General features: G+C 41.8%; 1 protein-coding gene across 2 annotated transcripts in view; it reads right to left on the minus strand.

The window, feature by feature from the left end:
* Positions 1-22,500, minus strand: part of LOC308152978 (CD166 antigen homolog A-like) — a 30,532-nt gene that overhangs the window by 5,775 nt on the left and 2,257 nt on the right. For both annotated transcript variants that reach the window (XM_080526055.1, XM_080526054.1), the window contains exons 2-10: positions 5,059-5,165; positions 4,381-4,597; positions 3,926-3,990; positions 3,246-3,333; positions 2,441-2,605; positions 1,463-1,587; positions 1,078-1,210; positions 472-584; positions 39-165 (exon numbers count right to left, since the gene is read on the minus strand). In XM_080526055.1, the coding sequence (XP_080382181.1) occupies positions 39-165; positions 472-584; positions 1,078-1,210; positions 1,463-1,587; positions 2,441-2,605; positions 3,246-3,333; positions 3,926-3,990; positions 4,381-4,597; positions 5,059-5,165 (1,140 nt within the window). The remainder of the gene's footprint in view (positions 1-38; positions 166-471; positions 585-1,077; positions 1,211-1,462; positions 1,588-2,440; positions 2,606-3,245; positions 3,334-3,925; positions 3,991-4,380; positions 4,598-5,058; positions 5,166-22,500) is intronic.

Below are 22,500 nucleotides of genomic sequence, written 5' to 3' on the forward strand. Positions count from 1 at the left end.
ATACCCTCAATGATGCAGAGAATGGCTCATGTCTTTACCTTCAACAACCAGCTGGAATGAAGCTTTTTGGACGAGAAAGCCCATGGTGACCTCACACTCATACGACCCAGAATCAGAGTATGTCAGCTTTTCAAATTTGGGCTGTGTTTCAAGCTTGCTGTTGTCCTGAAAAGGTTGAACATGACAATACAATTACAAATTGTGATGTAATCTTACAATTCACCCTCTTAGTAGTTTCCATCACACAGTTCCATCCAAAAATACTAATCTAGGCAACAAAGATAGACTCTTTTAGCTTTCTTATATAGTTAGTATATAGTACTAATAGTACATAGTAGAAATATAGTTTCATCAAACTCTAATTAGGTAAGAAGCAATGATGGTGTGTTCTTATGTACAGAAATAGTTTTATTAGAGGAACATATGTACATAGGGAGACTGTTGTGGACAACAGTGGTTTGGTCCTCTTACCTTTGTCCATGACACCTTGAGTACTCCAGATGCAGCGGTCTGCAGGGTCACAGCTAAGCTTTTTCCGGCACTCTCAACCACCTTCCCATAGGGGCTTAGGCTCATATCCAGGTCTGAAAGGCAGGAGGACACTATAATAGGCAGTTTAACAGCCCTGAGGAGAAGGGCAGAGCACTCCTGCTGAAAACCATATCAGCACCCTGCAGAAGCCCCAGCACGTCCTCATTGATCCAGCTTATTAAACACATTAAAGGACCTAAGCTCTCTCTCATCGCTCCAACCTCACAGAGACTCTTGGTTGTCTTCTCTCTAACAAGCTCTACTGTATGTCTCTCTTCTGAGAGATACGGTTACAAACAGAAACCTACTCTGACAATGGGTATTTTTGAACTACTAATGTTGAAAATGAATTGATGATGATTTTGATAATTACTAATTAATTTTCTTTTATTTCCGTGAATCCATGGACTTCTGGCAACATCACAGACATTATTGTTTGGGACTCAGTTGACGAAATAGTGCACCAAAATATAAAATACCCAATACTATACTAGATATGGTACAGGGCATGTAGCTTTATGTATGTAGTTTGAAAGGTGGACTTACAATTGATGGTGATGTTCTCAGAGGCCTCGATCTTGGCATTGTCAGGAAGAGAGCACTTGTATTCGCCGGTATTGTCACGTGTGACGTCGTTCAGGATGTAAGTGTTTGCATTCTTCACTGTCACCACCTCCCCCTTGAAAGACACAAGGCTACATTTAAAGGACCTTGCATGGGCTTGTTTTCAGGTAAACCCAGCTCTTCAGAGACTGAGGAGGACATAAAGTGGAACATTGAGGGATTGACTGGGTTAAAGAGCACTTCAATGGCTGTGTGGCGGCATGAGATGGAGTAAATGAGTAAAGAGTGGGAATAAATGGGGCATAAGCTGGAAGGTATGTTTTTTTTTAGGGAAATCGATGAGGATGAGATAATAATGAGAGCTTGCCTTGAGGTGGAAGTTAAAGCTGGTTGGAGGCGGGTTCCCATCAGCCATGCACTTCAGGGTCAGGTTGTCTGCCTCCGTAAGAGGGCCCTCAGAGACGACCTGGAGAGTGACCTTCTCAGTGGGGTCTGTGGGGACAGAGCAGGAGAGCCAGAAAGAGAGGGGCACACAGAGAGAGAGAGAGAGAAAGAGGTTGACAAAGAGAGAGAGAGAAATGGTAAGAAAGAGCAGGGGTTAGAGGGAAGGACAGTCAATCAGGCACAGTGCTGCTATTCCTAGAAAGCCAGGCCTGGTGAGCACTTCAAAGATCAACCATGAGAACTGACGGTAGTTAAGACAGCAGGCTATACACTTTCTTTCTGAGTATGTTCCTGTGGCGATGACCGCTTTTGAATGTACCAGTCGAGCTGCTTCAACCCCAAGTCGCACCCTGAGGCGCTAGACAAAAAGCTCTTTTCAAAACCTCAATGGCCAAATTGCCCACATTCTGTTGTGGATCCTGCCAGCTTTCCAGGTCCTATTTAAACCATCTGGAGTGAATAATATCGACCTAGCCATCACTCTAATGCTACGCTCGGAATCACTCTCACACAACAGGCTCATCTTCACCTCAATTTTAAATTAGCGCCATTAGTGTGTCATTATTGTTGTCTACCTGAGCTGAAAGAAAAGAGCTATGGAGGTACAGGTTATCCAACTTCGGTATACAGTATGCTGAAAATAAAACAGCTATCAATATGGTTGTCGATACACTCAAGGCTGGCTGCTGAGGCAGATTGCAGATCAATAGTTTACCTTGGACAGTTAGTGTGCTTGAGGGTGGTTGGGAAAGTTTGGGAAGTTGGAGCACTTTGGGTAGTTGAGGCAGTTTGGACAGTTTGAGGCAGTTTGGGGCAGTTTCAGGCAGTTTAGACAGTTAGGGTAGTTACTATGGGACAGTTTAAGTAGTTGGGGCAGTTTGGTGGCTCTCTGGCTACTCACAGATGACAGTGAAGGTGACAGGAGAGGACACCTGGGCTGAGTCTTTGGTGCCACAGGTGAACTGGGCGTCAATGTCCTCCTTCACAGCGGTGTACTGAAGGGCAGAGGTTGTACTGGAGAGGCCAGTGGTGGGATCTACCTTCACCGAGGCAGTGATCACAATCCCTGAAATGACAACATTGATTAGTACTGTTACAGTCAAAGATACACTGATAAACACTCACACGATCACCAATGATGTAATGGAAGGCAAACAAACGTGAATGCTTTGACTTTGATGGTGAATATAGTTCTCCCAGTTTTTTACGTTTTAACGTTAGTGTTTACATTAAGAATTGTTTACATCCCTGATGATCATCAAGACACACTGTATACCCCACAGACACATACAGACATTGAGATGAGATTGAGGGCACAGCAATATCGCCATTGTGGGGCGAAATCAGATCTGTTTCACAACGTAATATTATTAAATATCTCTTGAATATAACTCAATCTTCTTGAGTTTCACACAATACATTTAAATGTTTTACATTTAGCAGACGCCTTATTCCAAAGTGACTTACAATCAATACATTTGACTAAGTAAGTGAATCATCTATCCACTAGCCATAGCAGGAAAAAGTAATCTATGCTCAGGCCAGGGGCCATTGGCAGTCATCGTGCTAGAAGAAGAAAGATTTCGTTTAAAAAAGAAAAAAGCTAAACATTCATCAACGTCAAATCTTCACACATCTTGAGTTGTTTGTTTCTATTCTGTAAATAAAACATCAGAAGAAGGAATACGTATGTAGGCCTACAATACCTTTCCCATCAGCCTCCAGGGGTTTCTTGTTCTTGAACCATACAATTTCGACAGCTGGATGGGCATCCAGAGCATTGCACTGCCCTAGCTGTGGAAATGGAACAGATCACAGAGTGAGAAAGCTGCAACAATCCTTGAACGATCCGTCTGGGCATACAAAATTATTACATCATGCAATTAGCTGAATCTCTCTCTCTCTCTCTCTCTCTCTCTCTCTCTCTCTCTCTCTCTCTCTCTCTCTCTCCCTCCCTCCCTCTCCCTCCCTCTCCCTCTCTCTCCCTCTCTCTCCCTCTCTCTCCCCCTCTCTCTCTCTCTCTCTCTCTCCATATATATATAATATATACAGTATATATATAAGGATTGCTGATGTACATGTGTGCATCTGCTTAATTGATCAAATACTTCAGATCAAATACTTCAATACATTTTATAACTAATGTATCATGAAAGGCCCCAAGCCATTTCACCATCCTCTTTTTTTAGTTCCTTTGGGTCTTTTAATTGGAGGAGGGATATTCTGCTGTTTACTAATTCATAGGAATCACTTCAAAGAACTCATCATTCAAGCAACTTCGTCCTTTCTTTGGTATGCCTCGAGATACTTCAGCATCAGTGTGGGATTTCCCTTAATAAAGCTGTGTGATATAATGTAGGTATATGTGCATGATAAAACCCCCCACCTTGGTGAGTTTGCCAATATCCAGCTCCTCAGCATTGCCTGTGATCTCCAGTCCTGATGGGGCCTCTGCAGAACATAGCAAATATATATAAAAAAATAGGCAGAGAGCACTATTTCACATTCGTTGGTGGTAATATCACATTGCACAACTCTACTGCAATTAGTAGCCTCTTGAATCATGGGTGCTTTCTTATATTACAATGGCTGGTCTCCCATATTATCACAGCTGCCCTCCTGCCCCTCGGTACACTTAATAATAATAATTATTATTATAATTATAATATTAATAATGTAGAGATAAATATAATAAGATCAATACAATAAAAATAGCAAGCCTATTAAACACATTAAAGGACCCAAGCCTAAGGTTACACTGCCAAGTAACAACTCCTGGAGAGGGGAACCAATTAAAACTATTTTAATGACCTGACCATAGACCCCCTGGACACAACTTACTGTGGATCACCACATGAATCGGGTATTCTGAGATGTCGAACTCAGCCACGACCATGCAAGTGAAAGTCTTCTGGTCATTCAGTGTTGTTGCAGAAACCAGCAAGCTGGAGTTTTCGTCAATGCCAACACGTTCCTTGTACTCGTCAGTGGCAGTGACAGAGGCATTCTGGCCAATCTTCTTGACAAGCAGGTCTCCAAAAGCCCCATCACCCTTATCCTGAAAATACAAAGTCATGAGCAAAATAAACTAAGCATACAGGACTTGGTAGGAAGTAAATACACTTGGTCTGTGATTTACCAGTTCAAAAACTTTAGGTCATTCTTTTCACATTCCTGTTTTTAATGCTTGAGGAAGACTCTTACTGTACAAGCCTCATTTGCACAGTTAAAATCTGGTTTTCCTCACATACCCTTTGCTAGGATTAGTGTGTTTGCATAGGGGCACTGGAGTTAGCACGCACTGAGTATTGGACGGAAAGTTGTGTGTGTGTTTGTGAGAGAGAGAGAGAGAGAGAGAGAGAGAGAGAGAGAGAGAGAGAGAGAGAGCTAGACAGAGAGAGAGACAGAGAGAGAGACAGAGAGAGACACACACAGAGACAGAGAGAAATAATACTTGTCTCTTTAGTGTCATTCCTTCCTCAGGTAGAGTAGAGCAACTCATATTTATTAACAACTTACATATTTCCACTTTGTGATGAAAATGTCCTCTGGTTTGGTGTCGCCTTTCAGGCATGGCACCTTAAGGGTTTCCCCATACTGGCCAGTAACTGTCTCCAGACCGCTCACTGAAAAAGACAGAAAAACACATATTTTCACAATATTTTGGACTTTCTCATTCAGTTGATAAATACGGTCATCTTAAACACAGCATGAGATATCTTGCCTCAGATCAATTCTTCTACAGATATATGTTGATGTTTTGGTAGAATAATTTCTGTTCACAAGTTTGGGTTCTTTGTATATCGGCTATTATTTGAGAGAATGCATGTCTATATTGTCGATCTGATTTTAAAACTAAATGGATTAAGGGGTAGCCCAACTCGTTTAGAATTGATTATTTACAGCCTCTTTTTACTTTACAACCTTTCCCGCCCTCAGTTTTGTACAAAATGTTGCCGTGGAGACAAAGTCCAGCATGAGAGCGAGAGAGGAGTTGGGGGGGGGCTGTGATGGAGGGATCTGACTGAGGTGAAGGGGAAGTCTCTGAGGGAAAGAGAGGTCGCCATGGTGCAACTGATTACAAGGTGTCGTTCAACTCGTCATAAACAGCACTAACATTTCAGCCTTTTCAGAGTTTAGCTTGCGCTGAGGGGGAACAGCAGCAACAACACATTATACACACTACAATGAGGAACCAATAAATAACTGGAAAAAACAGGGAGTCTATTCATTGTAGAAGGCAACACATGATATGTCCTCAAAAAAATGTTTACTCAACTGTCCTGTTCACATTCAAACATGGGTACATTTGATTCACTCCGGCATTAGGAATCCATTCACTGTGCATTCACTTTTCCAAATGAAAAATTAGAATGACCTGCTGTGTAGTTGATGTTCTGGTCAGAGTAAGCCACTGATGGAGGTGTATTCATTTGCTTTCTGTGCCCAGAATTTGAATTCTTTTTGAATAAAATGCTTTTACCATGGTTACCATAGCTTCAGCGCAAATCAGGCCAGAGTGACCACTACACCCTTCAGCCTGTGAGTGCACATGGGATCTAATGGCCCAAAATCCTCATCTAGCCTCGGTACTCATTCAACCAGATAGCAGAAGTGCAGCTAGGAAGCTACTACTGGGAGATAACCTCTCTGAGCAACTCTGAAAACTTGGCATCCATTTCTGTCTGGAGTCTGTGAGAAATAGCCGGAATTTATGAATGGAAAATAATAGGAGGGGTGTGGCTATTAGTTTTGTTTTTTACTATTGCATATTGGGCTTATTGATTTAGGCTTATATTGTGTAATGTCCATTATCTTACAATCGTTTGCAGCACAAAGCAGCAAAGAGCATGTTAGCTCACCAATCTGAGAAAAAAGATGGCATTTAAAATGGATAGTTCACAATCTTATAGTTAGATGGTTCCTTAGACTGAAAGTAGTCTAAGGGCCAGGATGAACTACAATCCACGGTTAAGATTTGTTTGAATAGCCACACCTAACATCAGCTAACTTTAGAACAACAAAAAAGGGAGAACTAAGAACTAAGGGAGGGATGGGGGAAGTAGATTAAGTTCAAAATGTTTGGCCAAATCTCCTCAAAGTAACAAGTCCAACCAAGTGCATTTGAGTTGAATTGGCCATGTCATTTTGAACTTAGTTGGTGTAAAAGGTGAGTGACTGCTATGCATATGTGCAGGCTGATGAGATCTAAACCCTCTATTATATTTGTTGTGAATATGAACTGTTCTACATATGAACTGTAAGCCTAACCCTAACCCTAGAATCCAAGTCTTAAACTACCAATAATAAAATAAACAAGTGGAGCAGTTGTGAGGTTATCATATTTCCAATGGATAATGGACTGCTGATATTTCCTATTCAAATTTGTATTTTTGAATAGTCAAATAAAGGTATGTTCAACTACTTTTTTATTAAAGGGAGACGTTTATCTGCCCAAACTGGAATGAACCACAATGAGAGCTTATCGCTGCTATATTTATGCTGTATTACAAAGGACGAAGCTTCTGCTGGCTGTTAGGATAAGGTAATCCTCTGCAACGTGAGTAGGTGACCAACGTGACACCACGTTAGCCGTGCACTTAATAATCAACCTGTTTAAATACAAGCCTTTAGAGCTCTCTCTCTCTGTTTTTAATTGCAAATGACATATCACCCATGAGGTCAATTAAATGTTTAGTATGAAAAACAGGGAATTGGGAACAGTATTAAGTCATAATCGCTACATTAAATAGAATTACAGTACATTTCCATTTCTATAAGGAGTGTAGCGTCACACAAACATACTGTGTAACATGTAATCTTATCAAACAAAGTCCTCTGAAGCCTTAATTAGTTTCAATAATTTGTTTATGACAAATTTCTGCACTTATCAAAGTATCAGGTTCGATGTGAACGTATGTTAACACTGCATACAGTGGAAATGGGAGATCAAACAAGTGACAGTGTGTGAGAGAGAGAGAGAGGGAGAGAGACACAGAGAGAGAGAGAGAGAGAAAGAGAGAGAGAGACAGACAGACAACGAAAGAGAGAGCGAGCAGAAGCAGCAGCAGCAACAGGATATACTTTCATGTTCCTGATTAAGGTGACTCTCTCCCTGAGGAGAGACAGCTGAAGACAGCTCAGATACACGCTCACCGGGGAAATCATCTCCCTCCCTCTTCTCCTCCCTCCCTCCTTCTGCTTCTTCCCTTTCCATCTCCCTCTATCTCCCTCTCCTGTACCACAATTCTCTTCGCGAGTGAGACAAACATAAAATAAGCCCAGACTTATTAGGGCTGTGAATGGGGATTCCATGGTACCATGTCCACAAACGCTCCATGACAAATACCCTCAGAATACAGTGGTAAAAGAGCAGTGAAGAAAACCACTGCAACTAGATCAATAATGATTGGGTAAAGACCTACACTCCTATAGAGAATCGTACTTCGAATTGTACTTTGTCTGGGCTGCAAAAATCTAAGAAGACTTAACTCTGCATGACATTTAGCTTTTTCCCTCCCATATGCCTGAATTATTGAACAAGTGCTGCATTTTGAATTCCGGCATCCCATGAGGGTTTGGAGTGAGAAGTGAACTGAAATGTAACAAACTCTAAAGTCTTATCATCCCTAAACCATCCTTAAACCATCCCTAGAAGTACCAAAGAGAAGTCTACCATTTGCTGGCAGCTGCTCTGACCAAATATTATCTGGGGAATGTCAAGAGTGTTGAGATAAAACCAGAATGAGCTACTGTAGGCTTCCATATATCAATGATTTATTAAAACCCTTCTCAGCTAACTTGCATTGTCAGAGTGATATCTGGGATGTTTCATACATATTGTTTGGTTAATGCTTAACAGCACTGCCTTACGTCCTGTAACCTCACACTCTACATGAATGATATACTTTTCCAAACCTGTATTCGAGCATCGCTGCGTTACTGATTCGTGTCATTTTTGTTGGTGCAGCCAGTTCAGCAGGTTTTTGACACACAGCTCTCTCCCCCCCCCCCCCCCCCCCTCTTTCTCTCTCTCTGAGGAGAGGGCTGTTATCATCCCCCTGATGGATGACTGACAGCACACTTGCACAACATCCTTATCACACAAGGAGCTTTTTGTTCAGTGCATTATATAGGCTATACCATGGGAGCACAGGGCCAGGGCTCAATATTGTGCTCTATATTTGCTATTCTTCCTGCCTGATGCAGTCCCCAGAGTCTCTGGCGAAAAAAGCTGCATGTGGGCTATGGACTACTACCAGTATAGCTCTAATATCAATGATTAACCACATGTGGGAAAGGCAACTGAAAATGTGTGGGAAAAAGAGAACAGCGTTGAGATTTTGGAGACTGGTTTAAGCTGGCTTCTTATCAATTCAGGTCAACATCTCTACGTCTGAGGGTGATGATGACAGAAGCATTTTGTGCTCAGACACAGAATGTGAGGGTGGAATTATTATTTCAGCACACTCCCCTTCTCATATTTCCTTTTTAAAAGCAGGAGGCAAAAACATTTATAACGTTTAGAACTTTATTGTCTGGTTTACATAAAAAAGTAAATGCAAATGCTCTGTGAGACAAGGCAATGATAGGTATGTTATCTATTGGAGTTACTGTTGTAGGTTCCCCAGGGCTCACTTAACCCATCTGTCATGCTCTGTAACAAAAACGTCAAATAAATAATACACAGCAATATCATACAGCAATATCTGGCAGTCTTCCACTACAACAATGAAATGAAACCTTTAACTTGACTGTAGCTTCTGGGGGTCTGGGTTTCATTTAGTGACGGAATGTGAATTCAAGGGAGGAAAATTGTGCACATACTTCCTACTTGATCAAATGTTATCTATAAGGCACACGCTTCTGTACTCCACGACAGGCGGCACACGCCTATTTTCAACACAACAAATCAAAATTACTGCCAGTGCCTGTCGAATTGTTAAAGAGAGGAGAAATGTGTTGTTGATGCAAGCAAGGTAATTTGACTAAAACAGTCTTTGTGAATTGCTGAAAACAGAGAGAGTTGAGAGGTTCCTCTCCTGCACGGCACACAAAAAAATACAATGAACCTATAGCTTCTATAGCTTCAATGGGACCTATAGCAGGCTTCTGATCCTGAAGGAAAGAGACATCTCCATGTCATGATGTCAATGATTGTTCCTGGGAAAAAAAGACTCGATTAGACCCTATTCTCTCATCAAAACCCATACAGAGGATCTGTTTGGCAGTCACTCCAGGGTGTACCCTATTGAACAAACAGCTCTGAAAGGACAGTGAGACTAAACAAAAGAACATTCAATCAACATTGGGTGAAAATGTATGGCTCGTGTGTCGCAGTTGTGAGGGGGGGCACGTTACAGCTTGTTATACAGTTATAGCAGACACTATGTTTCTATGTACGGTATGTCTTTATGCTTATGTTATTGTGATTCTATATATTGTGATTTTGTTGCCTCTATTGTGATTTTAATCCATGTACAGTACTTTGGTCAGCGCAAGTTGTTTTAAATGTGCTTTAGAAATAAATATGACTTGAATAGAATTCAGTTAGAGTTATAGAACGTTGTAGTGTTTGGTTCTGTAGTGTTATATAACCTTAAACGTAAAGCAGTCAATACCTAAAACCAAGACAGCAGACGGGCAGGGCTCAGGGTTCATGGCTCAAATACCCCCCCCCCACACACACACACACACACACACACACACACACACACACACACACACACACACACACCCCACCTGCCAGGTGCCCATTGTTGTTTAATGACTGATAGTCCGTCTCCTGTCAGCTCTGTCCCAGACAGTTCCTGAGGAAGGCTCAGTACCTGTGCAGACTTGCCACCATAGATCAGATTCCTCTTTTTTCCCGCTTTTTGCTGTAGTAGGGGAATACTCCGGAAACAAAGGAGGAAGGAAAAAAGGAGGAAGAAAGACCTAGGAAGATGAAGGACGAGAAAGTTGTCTTCCAACTGCTAACCCTCTGCTGCAATGAAATTATGTTGTTGTTGTTGTGATGTAAAGTAGCCTGCTTGTCTGACAGTCTTCTGATGTTGTAGCAGTGATTGCAGTAGGTAGGTACTAATGATTATGAATATCTATTCAAATGTAAAAACTCTCAGATAATATTTTTTTTCCCCAACTAACATCAACACATTTGACACGTCTGTTCTAAATTCTGTGAGTTCTCATCAAACTCCCTAAGAGTAAACACACAGAGACAGGCAGACAATATGAAGCCACTCACTACTCCTGCCAAATTTGAGCCCTAAGCCATCACTAGGTGAGGCAATCAAATTATCCAGCAGCCTGTGCATTGTTTGTGAACAGGTGCCTCGTTTTCTCTCCACCTGCTCTCCCCAGAGAGTAGTCCTCCATCTTGTTCCATTGTCATAGAGAATAAAAATAGTCCTATCAGACACGTTCCCTCCCAATAGCATTCAAGCTCTACAGAAGCTGTGTGTAACCAAAGACTTCCGCTGCCAACTACAAATGCTCTGAAAATGGTGTGCACAGTGTGGACTGTATAGGCCCATTCTGCTGTACAGTAAAGAGGACAATTAGGATGGTCTCCAACATTAGAGCAAATGAGTGTGGGATATGTTCATTATGCATGTGGGACAGACTGGCAGGAAGAGACAAAGCACATTAAGGTGTGCTATGAATCAAGTGATGAGCCTGAAAGTGATCGTGTGGCTTCATTACTCTTTCAAATGTCCTGTTCCATGCACTCAAACACAGAAGCGAAACCTCTATTAAAAAAAACAAATTAATTACATCTGACTGGATGAACTGCAAGGGTACAGAAAAAAAAACAGCAGCCTTTTGTCGGGTTCGGTGGGGTAAGTGCACTCTGCAATCCCATCCATTATGTTGTGAATTATGTATTTGAGGGGTGCAGGGGAGGAGACCCCAGGGGAGGTCTGGTTATGGGATGTCTCTTTCCAGACAACGGATGGACCAACCAGATCATTGGAGGCTCTCAGTACTGACCCAGAAGATCAACCAACCTCTCCCCATTAACCGCCTGCTAATAAACCCAACGTCAGGCCATTAACAAAACCCAGCCACACCACTTCCCCTAGCTCCATTAACTCCTTATCTAATTCACTGCCTACGGGTCTTTTGTAATGACTTCATTTTGCTGTTTCGGCAGAAACTGGCATTACCTCACCCTTATACTATAGGGGTTACAGTATGTTTGTTACAGAAGCACTTCACATTTCTTGGAACTACTCAAACAACTGAGAGAGAACAGCGTGGGAGGACTAATAGTCCTGGCGTCGTCATTACTGCGGACTGTGATTTGGAGTCTGGATCGGAATTAACTTGATGACATTACAGATCTTAGTTTCCTTATTCAATAAGGAGGAAAACAGATTCATTAGTTAGCGTTCTCTATCTGGCTCACTAAAGAAAAGGGTTGCTGCCGCAGAAAAAAAGGTACTGCTGCAGAAATTGAACTGATGTTCCCATGTCTTTGGTCTTTCAGTAATATATCACCATCACATTTGCATTGATCCTTTTAGACATCCAGTTACGGTACATGGTCTGACTGCTCCATCAATAGTTTTATTAGGCATCATCAAATTGGTCACTTGACAATTCCAAGACAACATCCTTAACATCAAAGAGTACCTGCCTTCAACATGGCTCTGGTATCAACTGGTATTGCATCAGACAGAAGGTGCTTTGCATATTGTTAGCCATAGTACTCTTAGCTCCAGCACTCCTTTGCCTGAGGCAAAACTACTGTGACATGCAAGCACTAGAGCATGATGCACAATTTCTGGGGTCAGTGTCACCCTTCCTGGGTTGCTGGGGTACAACATTCAATTTTCGATTCAGTTCAATTTCATCAGTAGCCTGTGGGGCTTTCAACAATGTGCTTGTAACAGACCACTTCACACGCAAGGCAAGACCCCAAAGCCATGGCAAGTCTATTATATTAACGGTGGCAAGAAAAAACCCTTTGGAGTGGATATATGACACTAGGAGAGAACTTGACTATAGGCTATAGACTCTTAACCCGATGGAACATAGCCAGAAAACTCTACTGTTTACTTTGTGCTCAGGCACCATTCTTTCTGTACCTGTGTCTCCTCTCGAAACCTTTGTTTCAGCACACTCTTAGAAAAAAAAGGTGCTATCTAGAGCCATAAAGGCTCCCATGGCTGTCCCTGTGGGAGAACCGCCCCCCCCTCCCCTCCCCTCCCCCAGCCCATCCTCCCTTGTCCCTAGCCCCCACTCACTGCTTTGAACATTTGCATTCCATTGGGCCTGGAAGGGGCCCCTTGAAATTATGCTATCTGAATATGGTGCCATAACATGCCTCTGTTGAGGGGAAAATAAACCTTTTATACACACCACCACCAGAAGCTAGTACCTAGCCCCCACCCCACCCCACTCAATACCTAGCTCTAGCTCTGACTGGACAGTGGACGTGGAGAGAGAGAGTCAGATGATAAGCCCCATAGGCTGATCACATCTGCTGGTTAACAAAACAGCATTTGATCCCAGAGAGACATTGTACTGTAGGAAGCTAGAGGGCTGACATTTCCCCAATGCAAAATGAATGATGAATGGGTGCCTCCACTCCGGAACACCCTGCAGTTTAATTATTGGCCTATACTTTGCCATATCAATAATGTACGTGTTATTATGTTGTAAACAGCCAAATACAAATACAAATCATTTGTTCAACTGACTGCAATGCAATGGCTTTCATCTCAACTAATTGCCATGTGGCCAAGAGGAGCTGATGCTTTCACATTTACCAGAGTAAGTAGTCCCAGTGTGTTGCGGAGACTCTTAATGGCAGAGCTGACATTCTAACCCTTCACTGTGAGAGAGACCAGGCCTGCCTTCTCCCATTCTAATAAGGGACATTACAGCCTGGTTGGTATTACAATGGCATGAGGGTTTGAATTAGTGTCTTGCTTCACATTCTGTTCTAACACTGGGGGGTCTTAGAGCCTCTCAGAAGGCAACACAGACCAGATAACTGAGAGAACTAGCCACAAGGAATGCAGATAATACACACAGAGAATTCAATACCTGCATATTGGCATACCGACGTATCTTGTGATGGGTTCGCTGTAAAAGGTTAAAGATTGCCATGAGTTCTCCCAAAGTCTGGGGGGATTTATATTGGGGGGAGGGGGATATCACACTCCTAGTTACTGTTGCTATCAATGAAAAAAAGGCACTGTTGCTTCTTATGTCTTGGCAGTGTCCCTTACAGACAAACCGATGTTTATGCTGATTCGGTAAATGTGTAACAAGTGAGATGACACACAGCATACAGTTAAATAAACAGAAGCGCCTCCCACTTTAGCACACTGTTTAAAAGAAAACAAATAGGAAGGCCGGAAGATGTGTGTTATTCTTTGGCGGACGTTAGTGAAAGACACCCCCTCTGGTGCTCTGGGATCTGTGTGCGGAGGTCATTCACCTGGGCCAGGTGTGACTAACGTCCATCACCGATGACCTGAATGCTGACCCTGCATGTCATGGGGGGCCTCATGATGACCTGACTTGCTCAAAGGAGAGCTTGTTCAGCCTTAACCTCCCCAACGCCCCCAGGTCACAGCCAGCCAGTCATTCTTCTGGGCTCCATCCTGGACTAGTCTGCCAAAAGGTTCTGCCTGTCAACCCTAAGATCAGTGTTAAGCCTGGATCCCCCCTCCACCGCTCCCTCAGAGAGAGATAAACACTCAGATAAAGGAGATAGAGGGGAACACTATGCAGGTCCAATAACAGACTGATCCCACTGACGAGCTCTGGAGAGTGCCTGTGGAACAGGAGAAGAGGCCATGCTAGTTCGACTGAAAACCCCTACTGTGATGCTACACTACAAGAGGATTACTACGCAGTAACTAAACTATCACTGGCGGCATGCCTGGCCTCGCAGGAGAGGCGGCAGTGGTTGGAAGTTTTGACTGAAAAAACAACAACTGGTTCAAACTGGTTGAGCAGTTTGTTCACCTCTGGGGGAGTGGGCTTATAGACATGCTGCTTAAAGGCTTCCAACAGAATACAAATGTCCAGAGGAGATGTTCAATTTATATGAGCTTTCAGTTAACAAAACTGTTCCCCTATAGGCAATTGTACAGATAATTAATTTTGTATCTAATTTAATATGATATGATTAAAAGCTTGCTTTTGAATTCACGTTTGAATTCCCTGACAGTACAATGTAACAGACTTTTCTGCTGTTTTATTTTATTTTATATAAATTATTTTAGTGTGTTCATTTTAGCAGAATGTGCCATTGTCAAGGAAAAGCATGAGAATGCAGGGAGGGTTAGAACTGTAAATGCCAAAGCTGCAATGACTGAGTGAAATACTTACTGTTATAGGTAATGTGCATGTGCATAGGCATAGGTGTACATAGGTCTCACTAGTGATGGCATATCCCCATGTGGAGCAGGCGTTTTCTCCCCTCTCTGGTGTAAGTATTTAACAAGCAAACCTTTAAAACGATGTACAATTGCAAAAAATGCACTTACAAAATACCGTATTTTCCAGCATTATTGCCATACTTCCTTTTTACTTCCCTTTCCTCTTTCTGTGGCTATAGATAACTCTAGAAGAAAGAAGAAGAAGAAGAAGATCTCACTTTAAAGACGTAACTCTATGCTTTCCCCCCGTTGTTCGGTATAACATATTTTCATTACTCACTACAGAGATGACTCATTGGCCGTTATATGGTCCTAGACCATTATGACATGAAGACCAGGCATATATCAACATAAATGCTTCGACCCATCTAGTCTGGCGCCACGTGTCTTTGACTAGTGACCCCCCCCCTCCTCTGTCTGTGCTCCGTATATATTCAACCCCATGGTGCTTTTGAACGGGAGCTTTTGAGATCCCCCTGATAATGAGCAGATTTCACTCCACCACTAGCAGCAGAGAGGCACGCAACGACTTCACAGGCTGTCGATAAGCAACATTTCAGGCTCATGATAAGTGATAAAAGAAAAACAATATATATACTTTACTGAACAGTGTTGAACACTCCTCTACTGAGGGTTGGAGAGATCTTGGGTTGGACCAGGCTTGCTGCGCATTAGAACAAGTCATTGTACACTGCAACATTCTAGAGCATTCTCCTCACGGACAAAAACAAACAGCAACATTCTGTATTCTGGTATTACAAGATGACACGAAAATATGAATAAGGACCAAGAGAAATGCATGTACATATAAGAGGAAGGGTGGCCACGGGTGGACAAAGTGATCTAATTACTAGAAGTGCCATCTGGCAACGTTACTGTCTGGGCAAATGCATGTGTTATGAAAGACAGAGGGCTGTGATGCTCTCTAGTGACATGCATTGCCTAGTGTCTACTATGTTTATGGACAAACACACACACACAATGGCCTGCCCTGGAGCAAGGTACAGGTAATCCTACCATTTCCTGAGAGAGAGGGAAGGAGATAGAGAGAGAGAGAGAGAAAGAGAAAGAGAGATAGGGAGAGACAGAGACAGAGAAAATGGGAATGCCATAACCATTTATCTGCAGAACACACAAACTAATCTGACTACCAATGTTTATTGTGCCTTTTCCTTCTCTGAAACATCTTATTGCATGACCCCTGAATGAAATGAAATCACTGTCATTCATTGCATTAAGAAAAGAGATATCCTCCCCTCACCATATTGACTGCCTATAATACATTAACAGGCAGCAGGTGAAGAAATAAACGATTTCATAATGGGTTATGGCAGGTCCATTACTCAAAATGAAACGTCTGAAAGTTTATTTTACAATGTCCTCGCTCTCATATACCAGGCTGGTGCTTCGAATGATGCTGCCTTTATTAGAACTATGCAAGCTGAATTTGCTAGTGACTCATAATACGAGGCATTTTGTTTTATAAACAGGATGTTTCTCAAACAAAACTACTGCAGAGACAGAGTAGACTAGACTGTTTTACTTGTTATTCTAATACAGCAAGCCTGGTCCCAGAGCCCTCCACCTCACAGGGGGGGGGGGGGGGGGGTTCAACACTCTTCAGTAAGCAGTTTCTTAATCATTTATCATGAGCCTGAAATGTTAATTATCGACACCCATGTTCCTGTGAAGTTCTCAGTTCTTAAAGCACAAGCTGTCTTGGGTTGCAATTCCTGCGCTAGGGTTGTCTCCAAAGAGGCTAAGTACGGTATCAGTGTTTAACAGCACCTATGGGAGGTAAAATACTTCTCAGAAATTCTGTGCAGGGACACAGGGCTACTTGACCTGTTAAGACTACCCATCAGTCAATTGGACATTGTATTCAATTGCAGTGCTAAAGGCTCCTCACCTTGCATGTTGGCAATGGAGGAGTAAGAATACTGCAGAGTACTGGATTATGATGAAACCACTAATTCTAGGTACTTATCGCCAATCGCATCTACAGTGGCATAATTGCCATGCAAAGGCCATCATTTGACATAATTGAATTCAAAGTGGTACAATAGTGCCTGCCGCTGGTGATGCATGTTACTTGTGTATTTAGAGATGATTCTAAGAAAAAAAGCTGTTAACAGTGGCCTACTAGAAATGCTATTTTATCATTTCATTACTTATAGTGAAATAACAGCACAGCTACTAGTAATCTGTACATTAAGTACAGATACTTGTACTTATCTGTACATCCAGATAGTCAACAAAGTATCAACAGAAATGCCTCTCTTTCACAAAACCCACTGTCACCTGCCTTACAGGAATCTGATGTATGAGGATCAACTTGCTTTGGACCTATACTAACTCTTCAAAGGTACACTCTTGACTTTGCACTCCTGACATGTGTGGGGGCTGAATATTCTGTATTTCACCAGAGTTTATACCCAGGAAGGCAAAGCTGACAGGCTTTTAATCTCAACCAGAGAGATATGCTGCAGTTAGTGTTTGTCCCTTGTGAAAGTGAAGATATATCTCTCTCGCTCTCTCTCGATCTCTGCTGCAAGTTCATCTGAAGCAGCATGTAATCATAGATAGCTTCGGGCACCACAGGACAGATGAGGGGACATCAGTAGCTCACAAAGAACCAGTTTTTGAAAATGGAATGGAAGGATACTGAGGTCAAACAGAGACACAAAACACTTGTGTGGACTCTTCACAGAGCCACACTGTTGTTTTCATCGCTGAAAAAGCTGCAGTTGAAGAGTTTGAATGAATAGACAGTCCAACCAACCACTATTGCTGCCATATGCTTTTGACCTAACAAAGACCGATTTTAAAATTAATTGATGCAGCAAATTGTATGTCATTTTATTTGGGGGTGGCCTCAGAGGTTCAATCGTATGCTTCACCTTTCTGACTAAGCCACGACAGCTCAATAGTCCGCTATTGGAGCTTTACAGAGAAACTCAGAAATGGATTTAATACCATCTGACTCAGCCCCTCCCTAAGCTTGCCACATGTAAATAGGCGGCAATAATCACTTTATGGCGGGTGTAAATCTTGGAGGTTTCACCATTGACCCCTTGATGGGTCAGTTTGAGGCCCTGCTGCTGCAGCTCCCATGGGGTGTGGCTATATAGGGTCTCCATAATGGGACAAACCGTTATGCTTTGTCCCTTTACAGCTAGCATGAGGCATTGCGAGGAAGAAGAGAATTTCACTAAGTTCCAGGAACAAAGAGGTTCCTAAACACATCCCCTTCCTCCTCATGCGCACAAATGACTTGTTCCTACAGGGGAGTCTTTAGGCCACACTACCAAACCACACTGGAAATAAGTCTATTGTGTTTTTATCTTTGATGATTTTTATCATGTATATTGTTGATTTCACATGGTTGAAGCAACTTAAAGGGGTTCACCCAGTTTTCATAATGTGTTATCATGTCATATGCCTTACAATAAAAGTAGTGGAACAAAAGTGTAGTTAGCAACCACTAGCTTTTTCCATGGATTCTTCATCTCCTCTGTACATTGTTTTAGATGCGTACATTAATCATACTCAAACCAAATATTGTAGAGGCATTGCTTACGATACATGATACGATACTTTTCAGTACTCTAGCATCTCATGTAGCTGTAGTGAAAAAACTGTTCTACAACCAGACTGTGAAGCCTCTTTCTTACTAGCAAATGTAATAATTTCAATAATCCTGTAATAATGACAATATATCCATAATGTATATCCTAAAACATACTTTGAAGGAATAATCATTTTTGTGAGAGTTTGAGTCAATGTATATATAGACTGGAGAGGGGAGCTAAAAAATCTATAGAAAAAGCTAATAGTTGCTAACTATCAATTTGTGCCTGCTATGAAAATGTAATGAAAGGCTCAGCAAACACAATTGGGTTAACAATCACTTAAGTATGGATTTCAAATGTGTAAAATAATTATGAATGAATGAATGTATTCATTCATTCATTCATTCATGCAACACATTTAATGGTGAGCTCTATCTATGCCATTACCAACTCTTTCACACTGTCACACTAGGGAAGAACCTTTCAAAAGAATATTTTAACTAAGACTGTTTTCTCATTCAGGATAGGTCTGGAGGACATTCACTTTTCTTAAGGAACAGAGACACTTTCCCCTGGTAGAGTTGCGCATAAGAGAAGTGAGAAGACAGGAGGGGTCGTCCAGAGGGGTGTGTGCTGTTCCATCTTCATGACAAAGAGAGGAGTCGGCAGGAGAAGTCGTGATCATACACGCATTTGTTTAAAAAGAGCCGATTCACAATACAGTCTGCAGGGATATGGAGGACTCATGCAGTCGCAGGGAGTAGTCAGTGTGAATAACAATAGGGAGAAACAACCTGACTTTTTTGTCCCAAAACAAGGGCTGACCAATTCTAGTGGGCTGTAAGGCTTTTACCCAAAACCCATGGTACCTTCATGCATTTCAATGGAGGAATTCCTGCATAGGGAAGAGAGCTGGTGTATAGAGCACAGTCATTGCTCTCCTGTTGTAAAGCCTTTCTTTTTAACATTCAAACAATGAGACTTAGTCCCTCCCGTGGAATAGAAATAAAGCTTTGTGTGTGTGTGTGTGTGTGTGTGTGTGTGTGTGTGTGTGTGTGTGTGTGTGTGTGTGTGTGTGTGTGTGTGTAAGTAGCAGGGCTGAGATTACTGTTGGAAAATGAGTACTGGAAGACACCAAAAAAGATTCTCGAAGGCTGGTATCTCCATCCAGTCCAATAATCTGGTTGGTGTCCGATGGCATTCATGAAAATTCCAACATCTTGGGATTTAAAAAGGAATGTCTCACTGAAAATGTAATCTATATGTAAAACAAGTCATATGTCTTAAATCTTGAAACCAGTAAAAAAGAAAACAGGCCTTCTTAACCTGTCTAATAAATGACAATACAAACTAAGTCCTGAGTTTTTCAGATAAGGGGGGGGGGGGGATTAGAGGTAAATCTCAATCGTTACTGTTGAAATTACATTCAATGCATGACTTGTGCTATATAGGCTAAATAAGATTATGAAAGCGGCAAGTAACAAGTGTGCGCATCTCAAGGTCTAGGCATTAGGCACGTGACATCCATATGCTGTATAAATAAAGTTTGATTGATTGATATGTGTGCATTGCGTGCGACCCAACCAATTAGTGCAAGTCTTGTGCTATAAATAGCCTACACTTGATAAACCAGTGCTGTGATATTATTTATCGTCTTAGAAACATCTTAGCAAGAGGCACTTCAACAATTATCATAAAGTTTATTATGCATAAGCTCTTTTTATACAACCTAAATTTACACAGATGAATAACATAATACATGCCATATCTTGGATGCAGACGTAATGTAAGTGTAGAGGAGATTGATCGGGAGTTGACAATACTCAATTATATTTGAACCATTCTCTGGGTCTACCAGTACGCGCATGCCCAGTGTACCTGAATACGCGGTTCCATGTGGCCAGAGATTCTTTGGCGCAACAATGAGAAAAGTTCAGAAAACGCTTGTGTGGCCAGAGATCGAAATTGCATTTCGTCTGCGTTTTGTCGTCATGGAGCCTCGGCCTGAGAGTCCCTTGGTGCTGTTTTTTTACTGATAGTCTTGAGTGTAAAACTGCCACAGGACAAAATACTACATTTTCTCCAGCAAGTCATTTCTGGAGATTGCATTTGTCACACAAGTCCTTTCATTCTCACCATGCAAACACATACTCGCTGTGTGTAAAACTCTTTTACATAGATACATAGGAAATGCACTGTGTTCAGTGGTGGGCCTACTAGTAAACAGAACACTATTCTGGACCTTTCTCACTCCTCACAATAAATACTTCTTAAGTGCCCCCGAAGGTCTTACCTACACTTTCCTCTGAACTGATGCCGAAATCCTATCTTGAGATCTGTGCACTCTGACTTTCACGTAAATCACTACTGAGGTCAATGGGAGATTTGCACCGTAACATTGAGTTAGGGGTGAGGATCTCAAGTTAGGAATTCAGCCTGAGTGAATGCTGAGAAAAACACTAAGGAGAAATCAAGAGATAGAATTGGGCGTGAATTAATCTGGTATGCTGAATGTGGTTATCACGGCCCATTTTTACTTAGGGAGGGATGATTTATGGATTCATCATTCATGGAGCTGTATGGTCTCTCTCAAACTTGTGGTATTAAGAGTAAAGTTGGAATTCTACTTCAAATGGCTCGATAAATCATGGCCCGTTTCGCAAGCAGTTATCTTAATGATATGTAGACAGAGAGACACACTGACAAGGATCATTAAAGACAGCAGTGCCCTCAGTTGGACCATAGAGAGACATAGGCCTACAGCTCCACCCGTGCTATGCTGTGAAGTTTCTGACAATAGCAAAGCACGGTGACTAACCCTAACCCTCTACCTAACCCTGAACAAGTGTGTTTGAGAACAGGGATCGGCTATTTAGCTGACCTCTTTAACCCAACCTTCTCCTTAAGAGGATCTAAAGTGGATTAAAATGAAATTTGGCTCTGCGACCCTCATCTGGATGAAATCCAATAATCAAATAAAGAAGGAGCTGCAGTAATTGCTTTACTAGAAAACGTCCCCCCAGATCGCCAAAAACAGTAAGAGAGACCCCTTATAGGATGGGTTGTGTGTTCTTTTTTGGGGGGCACAATGATGTGACAGAACACACTTGACAAACCTGAAACACCTGTCAAGCCAATTGTCCCATTACTTTTGTGGTGCCCTGAAATAAGAGGACTATGTATAGAAACTGTCATTTTTAAATGGTGAAACCAAAATGTACAGAAATTCCATCAAATAAAAGCTGAGAATCTCTACTTTAACTGAGTATAGAGCCAAAAGAAGAACAAATGCTTCACTGTCCCATTACTTAGGGACATATTATATGTCTTATTGCATTATATGTCAGTTCTTACAGACTTCTTTTTTAAGGAAATGTAATGATGTTGGTGTGGGATGAGAATCTTTACAGCTGGATAAAAGTGACTATTTGTTATGTGAAGTCAATATCATTTTGAGAGACACTTACTTAAAAAACAAGATTACAGCCATATTGTGAGGTAGTCTTCCATCCCCACACCATCTGTTTATCAATAACGTCTGGGTACATTATTCTTGTACAGTATGACAATGATTTCCACTTTGCTATAATTTCCATGCAACTCCGTTTCTCATGAAGGGGTACATTGCATAAGAAGTTACAAGGAAACAGAACGACCACAAACATCTTGAAAGATCAGTCCCTAAACAAGACCAGACGTGCACACTCACTCACAGTCACACAAAAAGCCCAGTCATACAAATCCCAAATGCCAACTCAACATCCCAGCCCAGTGTTCTTCTCCTACTACACTATCAGTGTACAATGTTTTTGTCATGTCAAGGCAAAAACCGGTTACAGAGACAAAGGAATACATTGCTTGATCAAGACCAGGAAATAGGCCCTTCAATTTAAGGACCTTCAATTTGAGGACCTTCAATTTAATCGATTTAAAAAACAACAACTAAACAGCGTGGTCCCCCATGAGAACAGGGACCAGATTAGTCC

Source organism: Nansenia antarctica (assembly GCF_963989245.1).
Source record: "Nansenia antarctica genome assembly, chromosome: 3".
NCBI classification, from domain to species: domain Eukaryota; kingdom Metazoa; phylum Chordata; class Actinopteri; order Argentiniformes; family Microstomatidae; genus Nansenia; species Nansenia antarctica.